This window comes from Notamacropus eugenii, chromosome X (assembly GCF_028372415.1).
Source record: "Notamacropus eugenii isolate mMacEug1 chromosome X, mMacEug1.pri_v2, whole genome shotgun sequence".
Lineage (NCBI taxonomy): Eukaryota > Metazoa > Chordata > Mammalia > Diprotodontia > Macropodidae > Notamacropus > Notamacropus eugenii.
This window is the reverse complement of record NC_092879.1, coordinates 75,677,676-75,696,411: the sequence shown is the minus strand read 5'-3', so window position 1 is coordinate 75,696,411 and position 18,736 is coordinate 75,677,676. Positions and strand designations below refer to the sequence as shown.

Below are 18,736 nucleotides of genomic sequence, written 5' to 3'. Positions count from 1 at the left end.
GATTTTAAGTTCCTAGATGGAAAGAGAGTTGGACATATGTCCTGGACAATGCTTGACATCCTCTAGTCTTTCAGTGAGTTGACACCCAGTAAGTAGGCAGTGCAGTGGAATAGAAAAGATGCTGGACTTGATCTCAGACCCAGAAGACCTGGATTCAAATCTCACCTTGTCTGCTTCCTGTCTGTGTGACCTTCTCTGGAACCTAGCTTCACAGAATCACTGAATTTGGTATTTGAAAGGGACCTTCTTGGCTTTCTATTCTAACCCAATTGGAAGTCCAGTTGAATACAGTTCTCACTTGTAAAAATACTTATACTAGAGACCTCATGATGTTGTGAAGAAAGTACTTTGTATACTTCCAAGCACTACAGAAAAGGGAGCTATTATAAGTACTATCCTCCTCAGTTGACAAACAACCCACGATTCAGGTCTGGAAAGGAAGAACCTCTGCTTCTCTAGCAACCTTTTCTAGGGCTCTGTCTCATAAGTCATCCTCCTCTATTGAACAGGAAGAGCCTTCTGGCACTTCCCTTTTCCTTGGCTCTCCTCCCAGATCCTCTTGGCAGAAGCAGCCATGTTGGCGATCATTGTGCCAATGGTGGGTGTAGAGGGAATTGTTCTGATGCTGGAGAGGAGCAATAAAAATTACCACCCACTCCCACTCACCAACCTTTTCGTCCATAGAAAACCATAGAAAGTTAGAGCTGAAAGGGACTAAAGAAATCACTCAGGCTACCCCCTTTACTTAAAAAGGACATCAAGGCCCATAGAGGAAAAGGGATTTACCCAAGGTCACACAGCTAATAAGTGGCAAATCTAGAACTAGAGAATTCAGCACTCTTGAAATTCAATCCAAGTACTCCTTCCTGCATACTAAGAAGCATTTCTAAAGCCACACTTTATTTCTGGGAAGATGAGGGAAATATTCAGGAGCATGAGCTTGGCTGCCATTATCAGAACCAGTGTCATTTGGCCTACGATCCACTTCAAGGAATCACTTCAGTTGAGTTGATCTCTTCATGAGGATGGGGGTGGGGCTGGCAAGAGGATTGAAAGGGGATTTCTAGCTTTACTCTTTGACCTGTAAAGAGTGAAAATACCACAGGAGAGAGTTTGAGTCTTTTGGCTTTGATCATTTATTCTCATTCTCTATAGGGATTAGGAGAGGAAGCAAAAGGAAGGAGGAGTATGGAAAGTGGGTTATACTCTAAAGAGAGTCATGTCAGAGGGAGGAGCAAGAAGTAATCCCAGCCAGTTAGAAAGCACCACTCTTAGGAGTCAGTTTGTCTGTCAGTCCATCAGGTCCTCTATGGGCCAATCCCATAGGATCATGGGTTTAGAGTGGGGATCTTATGAATCTTCTAGTCTGACTAGCACATGTGCAGCTCTTTATTGTGCGAGATGTCCAGGACTTCCTGCCTCCTCATGCTTCCATTTTCTGCTCCCCAGATGTCCTTGTGTTTAACTTCAAGTTGTTGACCCAAAGATGTCCATTAAGGGAAAGTTCCTGTTCAGGAACCTAGTATGAGCCAATCATTTACAGGTCCACAGACTTCAACTATGCAGAAGGTTCTTACTCAATAATTCCATTTATTACAGGAGGCAGAACAGTGTAATAACCACTGTTAGACTTGAAGTCGGGAAGACCTGAGTTCAAATCCTGACTTTGACATGGGCAAGTCACTGAAGCCTTAGTTTCTTCATCATAAAATGGTGATAAGTGTACTACATTTCCTACTTGGAAGGGCTGTTGTGAAGATCAATTGAAATAATGTGTGTAAAGTACTTTACAAACCTTCAAACTCTAGAAAAATGTAAACTATTATATTACCAACTACATAGATAGAGCAAGGGGACAAAAGAATGTCTTAGGGCAAATGATATATTTATTACATGTAGATCCAATCCAGCATGCCCACTTGAAACACCTTGTGGTTCAATCACCAGAAATGTTAGATGGAGGAAATTAAGGGAGAACCACTTTCCTGAGACCAATCTCTAACAAGAGCTTTGCATAGAACAATAGATATCCAGAAAAACAGACCTAACCAACTTGCATTTGGCCAAGAGAGCGGCTCTGGGAGGTACGTGGGGTGGTGACAAGCTTAGCCTTCAAATCTAGCTCATAGCCTACCACCTCCTTGGCAAGACCTTCCCCCGCCCACCTCAGAAACAAAGCCTGTTACGGCCTTCCTTTGAGAGTCTGTAGCACCTCATGTTTGGATCATTCATTCAGGATGTCGTAGAATGTCAGGGCTGAAAGAATCCGTTCCCTCATTTTACAGAGGCCCACACATTGGAAATGACTTAGCCAAGGTTGTGACTCCATTCTGCCATCTCCTCTTAGTTTATACTGCTTTGTGTTAGTCTTATCTTCCTCTCTGCACTGTAAGCTCCTGGAGGCCAGGCCCTAAGTATCTATCCCCCTCACTGCACTTAGTTCAATGCTTTGTATGTAGTAGACAATCAATGAAGAATTCATGATTATAGGATTAAAGTGGTTTAATCAATTTCACCTCTCATGATACAATGAGATTTGGAGTCAGAGGACCTAAGTTCAAATCCTGATTCTGACACTTATTACCTGTGTGACCATAGGACATGGGCCTCTCTGGACCTCTCTCTCCTCTATAAGATGACAGGCCAGGCTCGATTTTACAGTTCCCTTCCAGCTTTAAATCTAGGAGCCTATGAACTCCTCCAAGATAGTCTCTATGCTTTTCACATGCTCTTTGACATAAAGCAATACATGGCAAACACCTAATAAGAACCAATAATGAGGGCCAGACATCCCTAAGCATTCCTCTAAGTCTCAGTTTACAGATCCTATATATGTTTCTCTTCCTCTGCCCAGTCCCTGAGCATCTCCTTTTGGAATCACTTCAAGGTGACCTACTGAAGAATATCTTATAAAAGAGATACATGTTGATGATTCTTAAGAGTAAACCAATGGGATAAATGAATGATTTCATCAGGGCTGCTGCTCCATTGCAGAAGTTAAGCAGCACCAACATGTGCTTGGGTGCACCCAGAGAAGCGATGTTGAGGTCCTTTAAGCACTCCAGCTGATAAACAATACACTCAGCAATGACAGAAATCCAGATGAACTTAGAAACCACCCTAGCAGATCTGATGGTTCTTATATGGCGGGTCTCAGCTGGAAGGAATGTGATCAGGAAGGCCTCCAGACTTACACAGCTGAGCAAAAGGGAGCTGACGTGGGCATTTGCAGTCTGGAAGTTTTGCCACAGGGCTGTGTAAAAAGAACATGATGCTTTTTCATCCTGGGAGGCATCTTGGATCATGGCAAACACACTAAACCCCACCAGGATGTCTGCCTGGGCCACATTCTGAATAAATACTATGGTGGATTTCCTGGAAATTTTGGGAGACATCAGGAGCAGTACGACATATAGACTAGCACACAGGCCCAGCAAGCTGATGACGACATTGGGAAATGGCAAGATGAGATACTGGAGATATTTGAACATCAGGTACCTTCGGAGATCTTTCATATGATCTCGCTTGGTGAACCCTTGGAACTGGAAAGGATTCCTAAAAGGATGTGAAGAAGGAAAGAAATTAGACTGAGTCTTTAGGTCAAATAACAGACTTCCTCAAACCTAGAGCCTAATCGACTCTCTTGAGCACACTAGCACACACTAACATCTTTCATATGTTTGCTTAAAACCCTTTCAGAGCAGATCATGTATCATCATGAAACCATTCACCCCTTGTGGTGGTGATCAATGATAAAGACAACGTCTGGGTTCCATTTCTGTGCTTTTTTGCATGCAGAGGAGACTTGTCCTTATTGGCTCTCATGAACTGAGTTGCAGGGAAGAAGAAGGAGCAATTCCATTTCTCCTTACATGGATGCACAAATGCATCCACACAGAAGAGGAGCTTACCTGCAAATAACATGGGATAAGAATCTGCTGGAGGAAGGGTATGATTCCTCCAGTTGGCCACAACTAACAGGCCTATGAAAATAGAGGGGTAGATGACTGATCTGCTTCATTGAAAATAGACTGGCCAGGCAAAACTGACAGTCAAGTCTTTTGACACAGAACAGAGGATTTCAAGATGGAGAGCACCATAGGGAGGAAGCCCTCTCATAACACAGAGGAGACAGAAGCGCAGAGAGACTAAAGGACTTACCTCAGATCACACAGATAATAAGAAGAGGAGTCAGGATTTGGATCAAAGCTCTCTGACTCCCAGATTGATGCCTTTCCTAATATACCATTTAAAACAGAAGCACGGTTAGCATTCTCTTAAAAGTGAGAGTTATTACAGAAGGAATGGCCTATGCAGCTAGGTGATGCAGTGGATTGAGCACTGGGCCGGGAGTCAGGAAGACCTGAATCTAAATCCAACCTCAGACACTCACTAGCTGTGTCACCCTGAGCAAGTCATTTAACCTCTCTTTGCCTCAGTTTCATTCATTGTAAAGCAAGGGTAATAACAGAACCTGCCTCATAAGGTTGTTATGGGAAACAAATGAGGTAATATCTGTAGATTGCTTAGCATAGTGCCTGGCATATAGTAGGTGCTTAATAAATGATTATTCCCTTCCTTTCCCTCTTATGCCTGATCAGCATCATTTCATTCCAACCCAAAATGTTTCGTTTCATATTGATAATACATATGTCTGGCAGTGTAGAACGGTAGATGAAGCATGAGACTTGGAATCAAGAAGACCTAAATTCAAATCCTGTCTCAGACACCAGCTGTGTGACACTGGAAAAGGCACTTAAGTTCTCTGTGCCTCAGTTTCCTCATCTGTAAAATTAGGGGGTTAGAATTATGGTGGTCTCTTCCAACTTTAAGTCTATACTGTTACAATCCCTCCCTCCTATTCTTTGTGTCTTCATCGTATATGGTGGGTTATTCCTCAGCTTTACTCTAAATTCCTTGAGGGATGATGTCTACTCCCACATTTTCTATGATTAACTGAAGAAAAAAGAGGCCCCACAGTATACCTCAGAGCAGGTGAGGGGAGGGAATGTCCACAACACAATTGAAGGGCAGAGATTCAAGGAGATAAAGTGGGCCAGACAAGTCAGCCAAGGCCTCCACACCCTACTCCCTACCCACTGCTCTGCTTCTGAGCCCTCTGCCTTGAAATCGCCATTCCTATCCCTACCTTCCCTTTCCTGCTTCAGTCTTTTGGGTCTTGGTGCCTGGGGAAACCCTGGTTCTCAACTGGGTCTCAACACAAAACTTGTCACTCTTTAGCCAGGAGGAACTTTCCCCCAGTTGCTGTGATAGCCCCATTCACTGGTACATGTAGCAGTCCCACTGCAGGGAATGTGACAGCAGTTACTACCTCATATATGTATTTTGTTCCCTACATCCTTTAGCACTGTGCCTTGCCCATAAGAAATGTTCAAGAAACATGATTATTGATTAATTGGGCCTCCAGAACTCAGAAAAGCAAGAACTATCAGGGGCTCTACTCAAAAAGCTTTTAGAAAGATTAAACAAGTTTGCAATTTGGGCAAGAAAGTGGGCAACACTGATAGCAAGTTGGTAAAAGTTGGAGTGTCAAAGGAAGCTTCCCAGAAGGGCCAAGAGAGATTGGAGGCATCAGGGTATGATGGGAAGAAGACTGAACTTGGAGTCAAGGAATCTGAGTTCTAATCAGTGCTCTTCTACTTCTAATCTGAAAGGCCTGGGACAAGTCACAGTCGATTGACTTTTCTGGGCCTCCATTTCCTCATCTAGAATAGGAGGGGGTTAGACCAGATGACTGTGAAGGTCCCCTTCATCTATAGGTCTATATCCCATGATACTGTAGTACTATAAAAGAATGCCAAAGAAGACTACTTAACTCAAAGAAAGGTTCATTTATACATCCTCTACTCATCCATAGATGTATCCTGTTTTATAATGCTTTGCACCAATGGGTCCACCATTGGAGCTTCAATTTCCAACTATATTTCAGAACCTAGAGCACATTCTGTCCTATCAGGTGATATTACAGTCCTAGTCAATTCATGCCTATATAGAATCATACCATCTATTATCCCTGGCTTTCATTACATGATTGGCTCACCTTCTTTTCTGGTCTCGCGTCATTAGTGACGTGCTGCATCCTGTTTCTATCCACCATGCATCTTTCCTGATGGATGCCCAATTGGTGCACTGGGATCCATAAAACTCTAAAAGACCCCAAGAAAGGCTTCCACCAGTGGGTGGATCTACTCTGGAGGAATACAGGACATGCACAAGAGTCAAAAAGGATAATGACTGGCTAGGTTGTGATCTGTACCCCAAAATGGTGGACATTGAATAGCCATGCTGATGAGGTCATGGACCCTTTGAAGCATTGAGGCATGGTGCAAATGTCACTCCCAGCAAGCAAGGAAATGGCTTTGCCAAATGGTCACCCCATTGGTTAGTAGTCAGTACGGCACCTAAGTAGCTCAGACCTGAACCCCTCTTGATATTGGGGGAAGGTCTATGCTGTCAGCACTCAGCTTCTGAGGAACTAACTCAGCCTGATCTTAGACAGGGCTCTGGGCTTGGCTCTGGGTTCAAATCCTACCTCAGGTTTATATATAGCAATTATTGGAATGGTGACCCTAGGCAAGTCACTTAACTTCTCTGTGCCTCAGTTTCTCATCTGCAAAATGAAGTTGGGGATGTTTTAATTCAGTAGCCTCTAAGATCCCTTCTAGCTCTAAGTCTCTGATTCTGTGATTTTGTAAAATGGTAGGAAAATAAAAAGACTCAGTGTCTCCCTTTTTTTGCCCCACTATTCAAGCTCTGAGTGAAGGCCTTACTGCTTGGCTCTGTATTACTGCTAGAGTTACTACTTTGAGGTAATTTTACCATCTTTTAAAAAACACCCATTCCCGTAAAATGGAGACCTTTATTGGCACTTTGTCTCTAAATCCCATGCAGAGTACTTCAAACCTTAGAATTTCTCCCTAAGGCAAAAATCTTGAAATGCTTTTATTTTTCCCATTAGTGGGAAAGAAACTCACATTTTCCATTCTCCTTCTTTGAGCACATTGCTCATTAGCAGCTAGGAGCACGGCAAGGACAAGTTCTCAGGAAGATTATTGCAGTGCCAATTTTGCAAGCAAACATCCCTCCCCACCCCATTCTCTGTTTTATACCCTTAAAATGTAGGCACCCATTATTTGTCATTTGGAGACCCCAAAAGTGGCAGAGAAACCCCCATCACCACCACCACTGGCCTCTGGTCAATGAGAGCCACAATTAACTGGAAATGAACACCAGATGTTCAGAAAGAGAAACAAAAGCCAAGTCTGAGATGTTAACCATGAGGCCACTTTGGAGGTCAGCATTGCAGAACACAATGACCTTTGTAGAGTGTAGTTAGGGTTTAGGGAACATACTCCCTTTTGTTCAGTTTTTCAGTCACTGGCTTGTGCCAGTGGTCTAATTAGACTTTAAAAGATTTGTTTGAATCCGTCAATCCCTAAGCATCTGTTAAGCACCTACTATGCGCCAGGTATGTGGTAGTTGCTAGAGTTACAAAGAATGAAACAATCCTTCCTCTCATCTGATTCAGCAGAGTACAATTGATTAATTGATTGGTAATACTGTGTCACTAGGAAAACATTTCTTTTACGTTTAAGAATTCTCCTCACCATACCCTTCCTATAAAGCAGGGGCCTACCCTCTGTAGGAATGGGGCTGCCATCTTTGTGTCAAGTCAGCAAATAAAAGCCCCACTGAAAAGGTGGAGATGGGGGAATGTCTTGGGATGGCAATGGAGTCTTCCTTCCTAGAGCCCAAAAAGTATACCATGCAGGCAGTTACTTTCTCTGCATCCCCAGGAGACTGGCCCCTCTGTCCCATATGTGTGTCACTTTTCAGTATGTGTGGCTCTCTCTCTCTATCTCTTTCACCCACCTTCTGCATCCTCCTTCCCATAATGTAAGAAGAACTGACACAATGTTTTAAGTTTACAAAGAGTTTTATATGCATCATTTTACAATAAAGTGGAGAGGTAGGGAATGCAAATATAATTATTCCTATTTTACAGATGACAGAGTTGAGCCTCGAAGAAATTAAATGCCTTGCCCCAAATTATATGGCCAGTAAGCTTAAGATTTGAAGCCCAGGCTACTATTCCAAATTCAGTGCTCATTTCATTATACCAGCAGGAATTGAAATATAATTTGTTGCATTTATTGAATAGTTTTATAACCTCTCATTTTCATTTTAAGTATGAATGTAGCATTTTAGATTTATCTTTCAAAACAAAACTGAGACTTTTTTTTAATTTCATAGGAGCATAGGTTTAAAGCTGGAAGGAACCCCAGAGGTCATCCTTCATTTTACAAATGAGGAAACTAAGACCCAGGCAGGTAAAGTGACTTGCGAAGGTCAACAGACAGTAGCTGCTAGAATGCATCCTTAAACTCAACTCCTCTGCCTCCAGGGTCACTTCTGCAAACTCCCCCTGCTATCTCCCTGATTCTGTGACCTGATCGATTCCCGCCCTCAGTGCCCCCAATAGACAAGGAATTCCCCACTGCTAGGTTAAGGTTAGGTTTGTGTTCCAAGATGGGACATCATGGCAGTAAAGAAAGTGGTGAGGAAACAGTAGCAGTTCATGGACTGGCCATAAAGAAGTTGGGGGGAAGGAGGCAAAGAAGGGAGCTCCTTGAGAGGCAGCATGATGCCGCTGAAAGAACATTAAAGTAAGAGGAACTTATTCAAATCCTGTCTCTCCTACTAGCTAGACGAGTGACTTCTATTTCAGCTACCGGAGATAGTGGGAGAGAAGATGGAGGCTCTGGGTACATCCTGATGATTGCCAGCGCCATCTCTGCTGGTTTCTTCCTTCCCCTCCCCGGGGGGAAGGCTCCCTCTCCTAGTCTGTCCCATTGCACGGATTTGGAGGCTGGCCATTGTGAAACACTCAAGGCTCTTGGCACCTTACTGTAATCCCTATGGGAGAAGGAAGAGCTTTGGGAATTTCATAAAGAAAATGTCATACACTTACATCAGTCCTGGGGCCATCAATAACTTGGGAATGTAGGGGGGAAATCTAAGGAAAGAAAATAGCAGTTACTACAAGCTTTGCAAAACAACTGAAAGCATCCATAAAATCCCCATATCGGCACCTGGTGAGTCACATGCAAAGGCTTGGTGTCAGTCTAATGCCAGGCATTCCTTTGAGATCCCCAAGATTATAAAGCCTGTACTTGGAAGCATCTCACTGCTTGGAGGAGCTACAGTTGTCTAGGTATAGTGAATATGAGGCCAGCCACAGTCTTGGTTTCAGTCACAAACACCTGAGTTCCAATCCTGCCTCTGACACGTGCTGGCCATTTCCCTTAACCTCTCAGGGCCCCACCAGTTACAGAACACTTGTTGATCTGTATTGGTAGAGAGAGGTTCCCCATTCAGAGTTCCTTCCCTATACCAAGGGAAGCACAGTTCTGATCCTCACCCCTCAAAAAGATACTGTCTCCATCAATCATCACCAGTCGCTCCAGACTTGAGAGGCAGTGTGGCACAGTAGACAGTGCTAGACTTGGGTTTGAATCCCACCTCAGACACTTATTAGAGGTAGGACCCTGGACAGGTCATTTAACTTCTCTGGGTCCCAGCTTCCTCATCTGTATAATAGGAATAATAGTATTTACCTCCAGGGGTCATTGTAAAGCTCAAATGAGATAATGAATGTAAAGTGCTCTGCAAACCTTGATTGACCTCCATTATCATGATCAGCATCCTCCTCCTCCAGGGTCAGTTCTGCAAACTCATAGCTTTGGAGACTCACCGCTTAGTATTACTAAGACTCCATAGCTTTTCCAGTTTTCTAAGACTTGACAAAGCATACACCTAAGTGGCATAGCCTTGGAGAACCCAAGGTCACCTCCACATCATGATGAGGCATTCCTATATCCTGGGCAATCCCCCCACACAGCTAATACACATCCTTGTCTTTGATGACTGCTAATTAATACTGACAATCATCTTTCATATGCATCTACCACTTTATAGTTTTCAGAGGCAATCATTTAAAAATTTATAGTTTGAGGAAATGCAGGGCTTGAAGTCACAGACTCAGACCTGGAAGAGACTTCAGAGGAGATCCCCTCCAACCTGGACCTGTAGAGAGCAGCCAGCCTCCATGCACACTCTACAGATCGTGATAGGTAATGGGCCAGGAAGCCCATTGACTTATTCCATCAGCACATAGATCTTGGACAGGCAATGAGCGGTGCTCAGAATTGTACAGGAGAAGGATGGCAGAGGTTACATTTGAGAGACCTTCTAGAGTCTTCTATGATCTCCAGCTCTATTTTGCAGCAAAAATTCAGCTCTTAAATATCAGGCTTCCCTCAAATCTCAGCTAAAGTCCTACACCTTCTGAAAGAAACCTTTCTCCGTCCTTCTTAATCTTAGTGCCTTCCTTGTGAGTCTACCCCCAATTTATACTATATGGATCTTGCTTGTACATAGTTGTTTGTATATCATCTCCCCGGTTACATTGTGAGCTCCATGAGAGCAGGGATTGTTTTTTGCCGTTCTTTGTATCCCTGGTGCTTAGCACAGTGCCTGTCACAAGTAGACACTTAAAGAAATGCTTGTTGTCTGATTGACTGAAATACGTAATGTATGGGAGAAGGCACTGCATTTAAAATCAGACAACCTGGATTCCTGTCCCAAACTCTGCTATTTTCTACATATTTGACCTTGATCAAATCATTTGCCTTCCCTGAGCCTCAATTTCCTTATCTCTAAAATGAAAGAGTTGTAGATGACCACAAAAGAACTTTAGTTTGAAATCCTATGGCCCATCAAGACCTGAACATCCAGGGCCAGCCCATGGCCAAGTTGCAAAGTAGATGAATTTTGTCTTTGATCCAGTCTAGACACCTAGGACTACCCTCACCAACCCTGGGTGTAGGACCTCACTAAAGGCATACTCTGGACCTTTTCCAACTAGTGAACCCCAGTCCTTATCAAAACTTACCTATCCATGGATCCATCCTCTTAGGTCCCTTAGGTCCCCAGCTCATTTCTTTAACTCAACTGTGCCTGCATGATCAATCGCTCTTTCCTGGTAAAGGGCAAATGCTAACAAGGCTCTTGTAAATATAATACCTTAATACGTAATAAATCTGAGTTTAATCAAATGGAACTAGACAGAGAGGAGGTACTCTGACAATGCCAATTTCAGACCCAGTAACAGGCTAATGGAAAAAATTTGGAGCTTTTGCTCACTCCTCATATCACAAGATGTCGGCGGCTGCCCATTCCTCCTCTATATAAGGCCTGCCTTGGTTGGCACTCGCGCTCGACTGGCCCCTTCTCTTTCCACATACCACTTTACCCAAAGCACCCTTTTGTGTGAGGAAGAAGAGGATGCTTGTACACTTGTTAGCTTCCTTTAACTGGTTAGGCTCTGATGAAATGCTCAGAGCATCAAAATATTTCATAACATCGTAAGATTGAGAACTGGGAAATTCTCTAATCCAGGGGTTCTTTACTTTGTTGTATGGCATGGCCCCTTGGACAGCCTTGTGAACCTGGGAACCTCTTCTCAGGATCATGTTTTTAAATGCACAAAATAAAATTAATAGGAAGAAAAAGAAAACCAGTTATATACAGTTATATTGTAATACAGTTATTGAAAAAGTTCATAGCCCCCAGATTAAGAACTCCTAATGTAGTTTAACTTTACAAATGAGGGAATGGGGGTTCAGAGTATAGATATAACTTTTGTCACACAGAGAGTGACATATACTATATTTTGAATTTTAAATGTTATATTTTAAACCTAGGTCCTTTGACTTTGAGACTACACATATCAGCAAGAGCCAGCTTTACAAGTAAGAGAAACAAGTTTGATTTCATTGATGCTGGAACAAACCCCAGCCTCAAAATGACCCTTCTTTCTAAGGACCGTAGTGTCGGAAATTCCACGTTCATCTCTTAGGGACATGGAAGTCTATCAGTCTTTCACAGTGCTATATTTAAATATAAGAATCTTTGGAATGAAACATGATTTACTAGCATGGGAGGAGAACCTCTTTACCATTTCTAAAATTTGGGATCTATGAATAGTTACTACTTAGGAAGGAGCTTATGAGTTTCTTCTCCCAGGTGACATTCGTCCTTTAACAGGGGCCTAGAAAAGACTAATCTTGATCTTTTCCACTCCCATGATCAGTTGGTAGGTTGAGGATGGGATTTGGTAGTAGTGTGCTGGTAAATATTCAACAACCAGCTCTCTAAAACAAAAAATGACCCATGATACACTCATAAATTTAATTTTCATTATTAGTAGCATTTTCTGCATCACTTCTTAAGTCTAGACATTCAGTAAAACAATAAATCAAGTCATGACTTGTGGCATCTGCAAATATCCCCAGTGTATATGCTCATGACAAAAATTTAGGAATCAGCATTTACAAGGTGGTCCCACGCTGGCTTTAGCACACTGCTAACTTTGGGGTACCCTTTAATCACAACATGTAGGTGGACAGAGGTTCTACAGGTGGAAGGGCACCAGACCTGGAGTGTGTGTGATCCATACTGGAATACTGACTGGCTATATTAACTTAGGAAAGTAATTTACTTTCCATAAGCCTCCGTTTTCCCTTATATAAAATTGGACCAATAAGGCTTGCACTCACAAACTTCTAGGGCTGTTGTTTTCCTTAAAACAGGAAAGACTGTTTGTTTCTTTACAACAGCGATTGTTAGTAGTACAGAAGCAGGGACTATTATTCTTTATAAGTGATCATATATGTGGTAGGGTCTGAGAGTCTGGGGAAAAAGAAATTCCCTTTGGTTTCTCCCAAAGTTCCTCCTACCATCTGCTCACTGATGCCTGGAATGCTTTTAACAAGGGTGCAGACCTTTCATTGCATTCTTTATTGAGAGATCAAGCTAAGTAACCTCTCCCAAGAGACCATGATGACAAACTCATCCACACCCAATTATAAATGACTGAGAGCACGATCCTGCCTGAGAGGATGTTGTGGGGTGGAAGTTGGGAATAGGGATGAGTGAGACAGGAATCATAGATGTTAGAGCTAGAATGGACCTTAACCTTAGTTAAAAACCACAGGTTCTTAATCTTTCTGTATCCTGGGCAACTTGAGCAGTCTGGTGAAGCCTATGAACTCCTCAGAATAATGTTTTTACATGCATAAACACATAGGATTACAAAGGAAACCAATTATACTTAAATATAGTTATCAACCATTTGGGGAAGGTAGATGGCGCTGTAGTAGATAGAGTACTGGACTTGGACTCAGGAAAATTCATCTTCCTGAGTTCAAATCTGGCCTCGGATACTGACTAGCTGTGTGACCTTCGGCAAGTCACTCAATGCTGTTGACCTCAGTTTCCTCATGTGTAAAATGAGCTGGAGAAGGAAATGGCAAACCACTCCATTATCTCTGCCAAGAAAACCCCAAATGGGGTCACAAAGAGTCAGACACAGCTGAAGAAAAATAACAACAAAACATAGTTATCAAAACATTTTTTCAAAAAACAAGTTCACAGATCCTAGGTAAGAAATGCTGACTCTATAGAGAAATGCAAATTAAAACAATGCTGGGGTACGACCTCACACCTATCAGATTGGCTAATATGACAGAAAAGGAAAATTATAAATGTTGGAGAGAATGTGGGGAAATTGGGACACTAATGTGCTGTTGGTAGAGTTGTGAATTGATCCAACCATTCTGGAGAGCAATTTGGAACTATGTACAAAAGGCTATAAAACTGCATACCCTTTGACCCAGCAATACCACTACTAGATCTGTATCCTAAAGCGATTTAAAAAAAAAAAAAAGGACCCACATGTACAAAAATATTTCTAGCATCTCTTTTTGTGGTGGCAAAGAATTGGAAATTGATGGAATGCTCGTCATTTAAGGAATGGCTAAACAAGTTGTGATATATGATTATGACGGAAAACCTGGAAAGACTGACACAAACTGATACAAAATGAAATGAGCAGACCAGGAGAACCCTGTACACAGTAACAGCAGTATTGTACAGAGGTCAACTGTGAACGACTAAGCTGTTCTCAGCACTACAGTTATCCAAGACAATTCTGAAGGACTTATGCTGAAAAATGCTATCCACCTCCAGATTCCAACTGATGTAGTCAAAATGCAGATCTAAACATATTTTTTATTTTCTTTGTTTTTCTTGGGTCGTTTTGTCTTGTGTTTTCTTTCACAACATGACTAATGGGGAAATATGTTCTGCATGACTGTGCATGTATAACCTATATCAAATTGCTTGCCTTCTCAATGAGGGCTAGAGAGAAGGGAGGGAAGAAGAAAAACTGGAACTCAAAACTTAAAAAAAAACAATGTTAAAAATCATTTTACATGTATTTAGAAAGAATAAAATTTTTTCAAATCTTTTTTTAAAAATGAAAAAAAAAGAATCCCCAAATCTAGTCCAATACTCTGTGGACTTCAGTGTCAAGGCAGTCAGTGAGGTAGGAGTGGCCCACAAGGGACGGGGTTGGGTTTTTTCAAGAAGAAAAGATAAAGCAGACATAAGCGTGGAGGAAATTTGCTTTTTCAACACACCCATCTGTCCGAACGCTGGCATGAACTGACCTCTGGCTATGAGCAAGCTTAAGGGTAAATGAGTGAATGTGTGCTACGGGGAAGCAGGAAGCATCATCCAATCCAGATTTCTGAGAAAGCCAAGAGCCCAAGCTGACTTCAAAGAAGAGAAAGAGACCATCCAGGGCACCCTGGATGCCTGGCTCATCCCATCTGGGGTGGCCATTGACCCCCTGAAAGATTCCATTAGAAGTGGAACAGTTTGGGAATGGAGACTCACAAGCTCCCTAGGGACCTATTTTGTTTTGGGGGGAGTTGGATTTTTTCCTATGGAACTATTTTGGAGAGAAAATGAGTTCTGGATTTTGGCTTGCTTGCAAACAAATGAAAGGCTTGATTCTGAGCTCCCAAACTATGTTCCTTTGAGCTCCTTGGTTTGGGCTTTTCAGGCAAAGAGTTTGGGAAACAGCCAGAGGCTCCCAGCCCATTGGGTGTTTTGATGTATTTGGTTTCTTTATTTGTGGCTCTAGGCTCTTTCCACAAGTTCATGCTCACCATAGACAAACTCCCTTGCCTTCCATGTGAGCCAAGGGCACACCTCAGTCAGGCAGTCTTGAGCAAGGCAGATCTATGCCACTTTTGACTTCCTCACTTCTAGCTCCATTTCCCCTCTGAGAGGTCACCTTCTGATGGTGGGAAAAAATGGTGCACCACTCCCCAGTGCCCGTTCAAAGAACCTCAATCCTCAGGTAGTTTACTGATAAAAACTCTACCAAATCACGAAATACAGGTCTCTTGCCCCATATGAGGCTGCTTTTGCCAGCACCACCAGGCAGGAACTGTGTCAGAAGGGTTCAGAATCCCACACTTAGCCATCTACCTCGATGTGCCCCAGAAACCCCACTTCAAAAGGTATATTTGGCTGATGTGTGCAAGATGCAGGATGTATGAAAGGGTGTCTCCCAACCACAGCAAAGATAAAACTATGCACTTACCCTACGTCAAAGGCATCCAAAACCTGACAGAATCTAAAGAGGCATGGCTCTTTGTCTTTAGATAGATAAAACTCAGAATTCTTCAAGGGAACAGGAAATATTAGAACTATTTGTATATGGTAGGAGATGGTATTATCTGAATTGAAAAACTGAATCTTAACCCAAATATGGAGGGATTGTTTACATGATGTGAAGTTTTGAAAAGCAGTCTGGTCTAATGGAAAGTGCCCTAGATTTCAATACAGAAAATCTTGGCTCAAATCCTCATTCTGCCAAGATGACAATATAACTACAAGCAAGTTAGTTTGCCTCTATCATCCTCCAGTTCATCTCTTAGAAAATAAAGGGTTGCAATACTGGGTGTGTACTCAAGGAAGTCAAAGACATAAAGAGAAGTATTATAGGTAACTGCACACACACAAATATATCCCAACATACTCAGAGATGTATTTCCATGCTAACAAAAACAGGTGGGAAACAAAGCCCTTCATTTGCCAAATACTAGACTACACATGTATATAACGCAATATTGTTGGATCATGCAAACAACAAATATGAGGATTTCCGAGATCTGGGGGAACACTTATATGAACTGATGCTGAGAACCAGAACCACATCTGCAACAATGAGAATGTAAATGAAAATCCTCAAAGACAATGAAACTCAAATGAAACACAACGAACAGTCTTGATCACGGAGAACAGGGGATGGTGAGGATGGTGAGGAGGACCAACAGTCTTGATCACGGAGAACAGGGGATGGTGAGGATGGTGAGGAGGACCACAAGTGCATTTGTTGCTCAGTTTTGATTCGATAAGTGTGAAGGAAAATAACTTGTATTGTAATTGATGCCTATGTCAAAGCCATCCAAAACCTGACAATCTAAAGGGGCGTGCAACTTGTGGTGTGAAAACCAGAAGGCCTCTCTTACAAATAAAGAAAGAAGTGCCTTCAAGGTCACATGTTCTCTGGCTCTGTAATCAGCCAAGATGGAAGCTTAGAGTACCTACCTAGGCCAACTCCGCACCCCCCTCACTTTTATACATCCAACATTCTTAGATCTAGACCTGGAAGTAACCTAAAGAACATCCAATACAACCTCCTCACTTTACAGATGAGGCAACTGAGGTCCAGGGAAGGTAAACAGCATACTCAAAGACAAAAAGCTAGCCAGTAGAAGACCCAAGTGTTATTTAAACCCAAGTCCTTTGCCTCCAAAACCAGTACTTTTCTCCATACCATATCACTATACCATGTTACCTAGGCAAGCTCTGTGCTGTTGAGTCAAGGGGGACATTAAGCCAGCTACAATGTGATGACTAAAGATGTTTATCACTAGTTCACATTTCTATAGTGCAGTACAATTTGCCAAGCACTTTATAACTGTCATCTCATTTGATCCTCACAACAGCCCCATGAAGTAAATAATTGGAGCACCGTTATCCCCATTTACAGATATGGAAATTAACACACAGAGATGAGAAGTGACTTACTCAAACTCACCTAGCTAAGTGGCAAAGCCATCATTCAAACATGAGTCTGCTTATTCCCAATGCAGGGCTCTTTCCACCATACCAGAAACCATGGTCTAGTTAAAAAGAAGAGACACACATCTGGAACGTTGGCAATATAAAGCAAGCAGGATCTGTTGAGCTTTAAGTGAAACGATTTGGGTACTACATTCCAAAGTAAGCATTGCTCTTCTCATCTGTTGTTAACTGGCTTCCATTTTCTCTCTCTCCCAGTTGTCCCCACTTTCAGGATTAGTTGGAGATATGACACTCAGTTACTGTGCAGAGACCTCCCCCAAAAAAAGATTCAGAAAAGAACTTACTTGGGATGGTGAGCCAGCCCTCTTCTCTTCACCAGTGATGTGTATAGCCGAGTGGCACCAGGGTCAAAATCACTTAATCTTTCTTTTTCCTGGAGATATATTTAGTTGTGGGCCTTGAGTAAAATCATCTATCTAGAGTGAGCCATACAGAGTCTTCTAGGCTCCATGCCCAACAGCAGATTTCACAAGAAATATCTGAATCACAACTGTTAATAAGCCTTTGTGCAATCTGGAGGAGGTAATGTTTCTGTCCTCATGGCATAACTAACTGTCTTCAAGTTTCCCTCCGAGGAACTCAAGGCTGAAGTCCTTCTCTGTGGGAATGTAGTCTAAGTCTCCGGACAAGTTAAAGCTTGGGTTCAAGACCAAGTAAACTGCCTTCTAAACATTCTGACACACCAATAGTTGTATCCATGATGGGCTCTGCCAAGGGTGTAGTCAATGGGACCATTGCCATAGGCAAAGTCTGGGGCGGGGTTAGTTTGGGGCTTTTGACATTTAGGCATGACTTTCTCTTACAGGCATTGACTTATCAAGGAAAAATAGCCTAAAATCGCAATAATGATAGCTAGAACCATCTTGTATCTGCATAGCTCTTTCAACTTTCATGGCAATGACACAACTTAGAGCTGGAAAGGACTTTGGAGAGCTTCTAGTCCAACCTCTCATTGTACAGAGGAAGAAGCTGAAGGCCAGTGATTTGCCCAAGGTCACATGTCAAATATTTGGTAGATTGGGGATTTGAACCTGGGACCTTGAACTCAAGATCTTCTTCTCTTTCCAATCCACTGGGCTGCCTCTTATTGTAAGGCTTTGGGCACTTCCCTTCTCTGGATCCAATCCCAAATCCTCTCTTTGGTGTTCAAAGCCCTCCCAAACCTGGGGCCTTTCTACCTCTCCAGGCTTCCTTCCCCTTCTCTTCCTGCCTTCCCTGGCTTCCTTCAAGGCCCAGCTCCAATTCCTCCTCCTGCAGGAAGCCTCTTCTTGCTCTCCCCAATCTTAGTCCCTTCATTCTGTTGATTATTTCCAATTTATCTTGTATCTAGCTTGTTTGCACAGGGTTCTTTGCATGTTATCTCCCTCACTGGCCTGTGAGCTCCTTGAGAGCAGAGACCTTTTCTGTCTTTCTTTGTAACCCCAACTTTTAGCCCAATGCCTGTCATATTTGTTGTTCGGTCATGCCTGACTTTTCGTGACACAAGATCACAGCATGCCAATACTGTCCATAGGGCTTTCTTGACAAAAATGCTAGAGTGGTTTCCCGTTTTCTTCTCCAGTCTGTCACATTGTATGTGTTTAATAAATGCTTGGTGATTCTGGCTTCAGTTCTCCCTTTGTAAAATGGGAGAGTTAACACGATGATT

General features: G+C 42.5%; 1 protein-coding gene across 2 annotated transcripts; it reads right to left on the bottom strand.

Annotated features, from left to right (window-relative positions):
- Positions 1-2,781: 2,781 nt before the first annotated feature.
- LOC140515373 (uncharacterized) lies at positions 2,782-17,456 on the bottom strand. 2 transcript variants are annotated; one of them, XM_072626053.1, is made up of 4 exons: positions 17,373-17,452; positions 17,042-17,126; positions 8,993-9,037; positions 2,782-3,555 (listed from the first exon to the last, which is right to left on the bottom strand). In XM_072626053.1, exons 3-4 carry the CDS (start codon positions 9,007-9,009, stop codon positions 2,883-2,885), a joined length of 690 nt encoding a protein of 229 aa, XP_072482154.1. In that variant the 5' UTR covers positions 9,010-9,037; positions 17,042-17,126; positions 17,373-17,452; the 3' UTR covers positions 2,782-2,882. The 2 variants fall into 2 exon arrangements, with proteins under 2 accessions (XP_072482154.1, XP_072482155.1); XM_072626054.1 differs by lacking the exon at positions 17,042-17,126 and having other exon boundaries at positions 17,373-17,456.
- Positions 17,457-18,736: the final 1,280 nt, after the last annotated feature.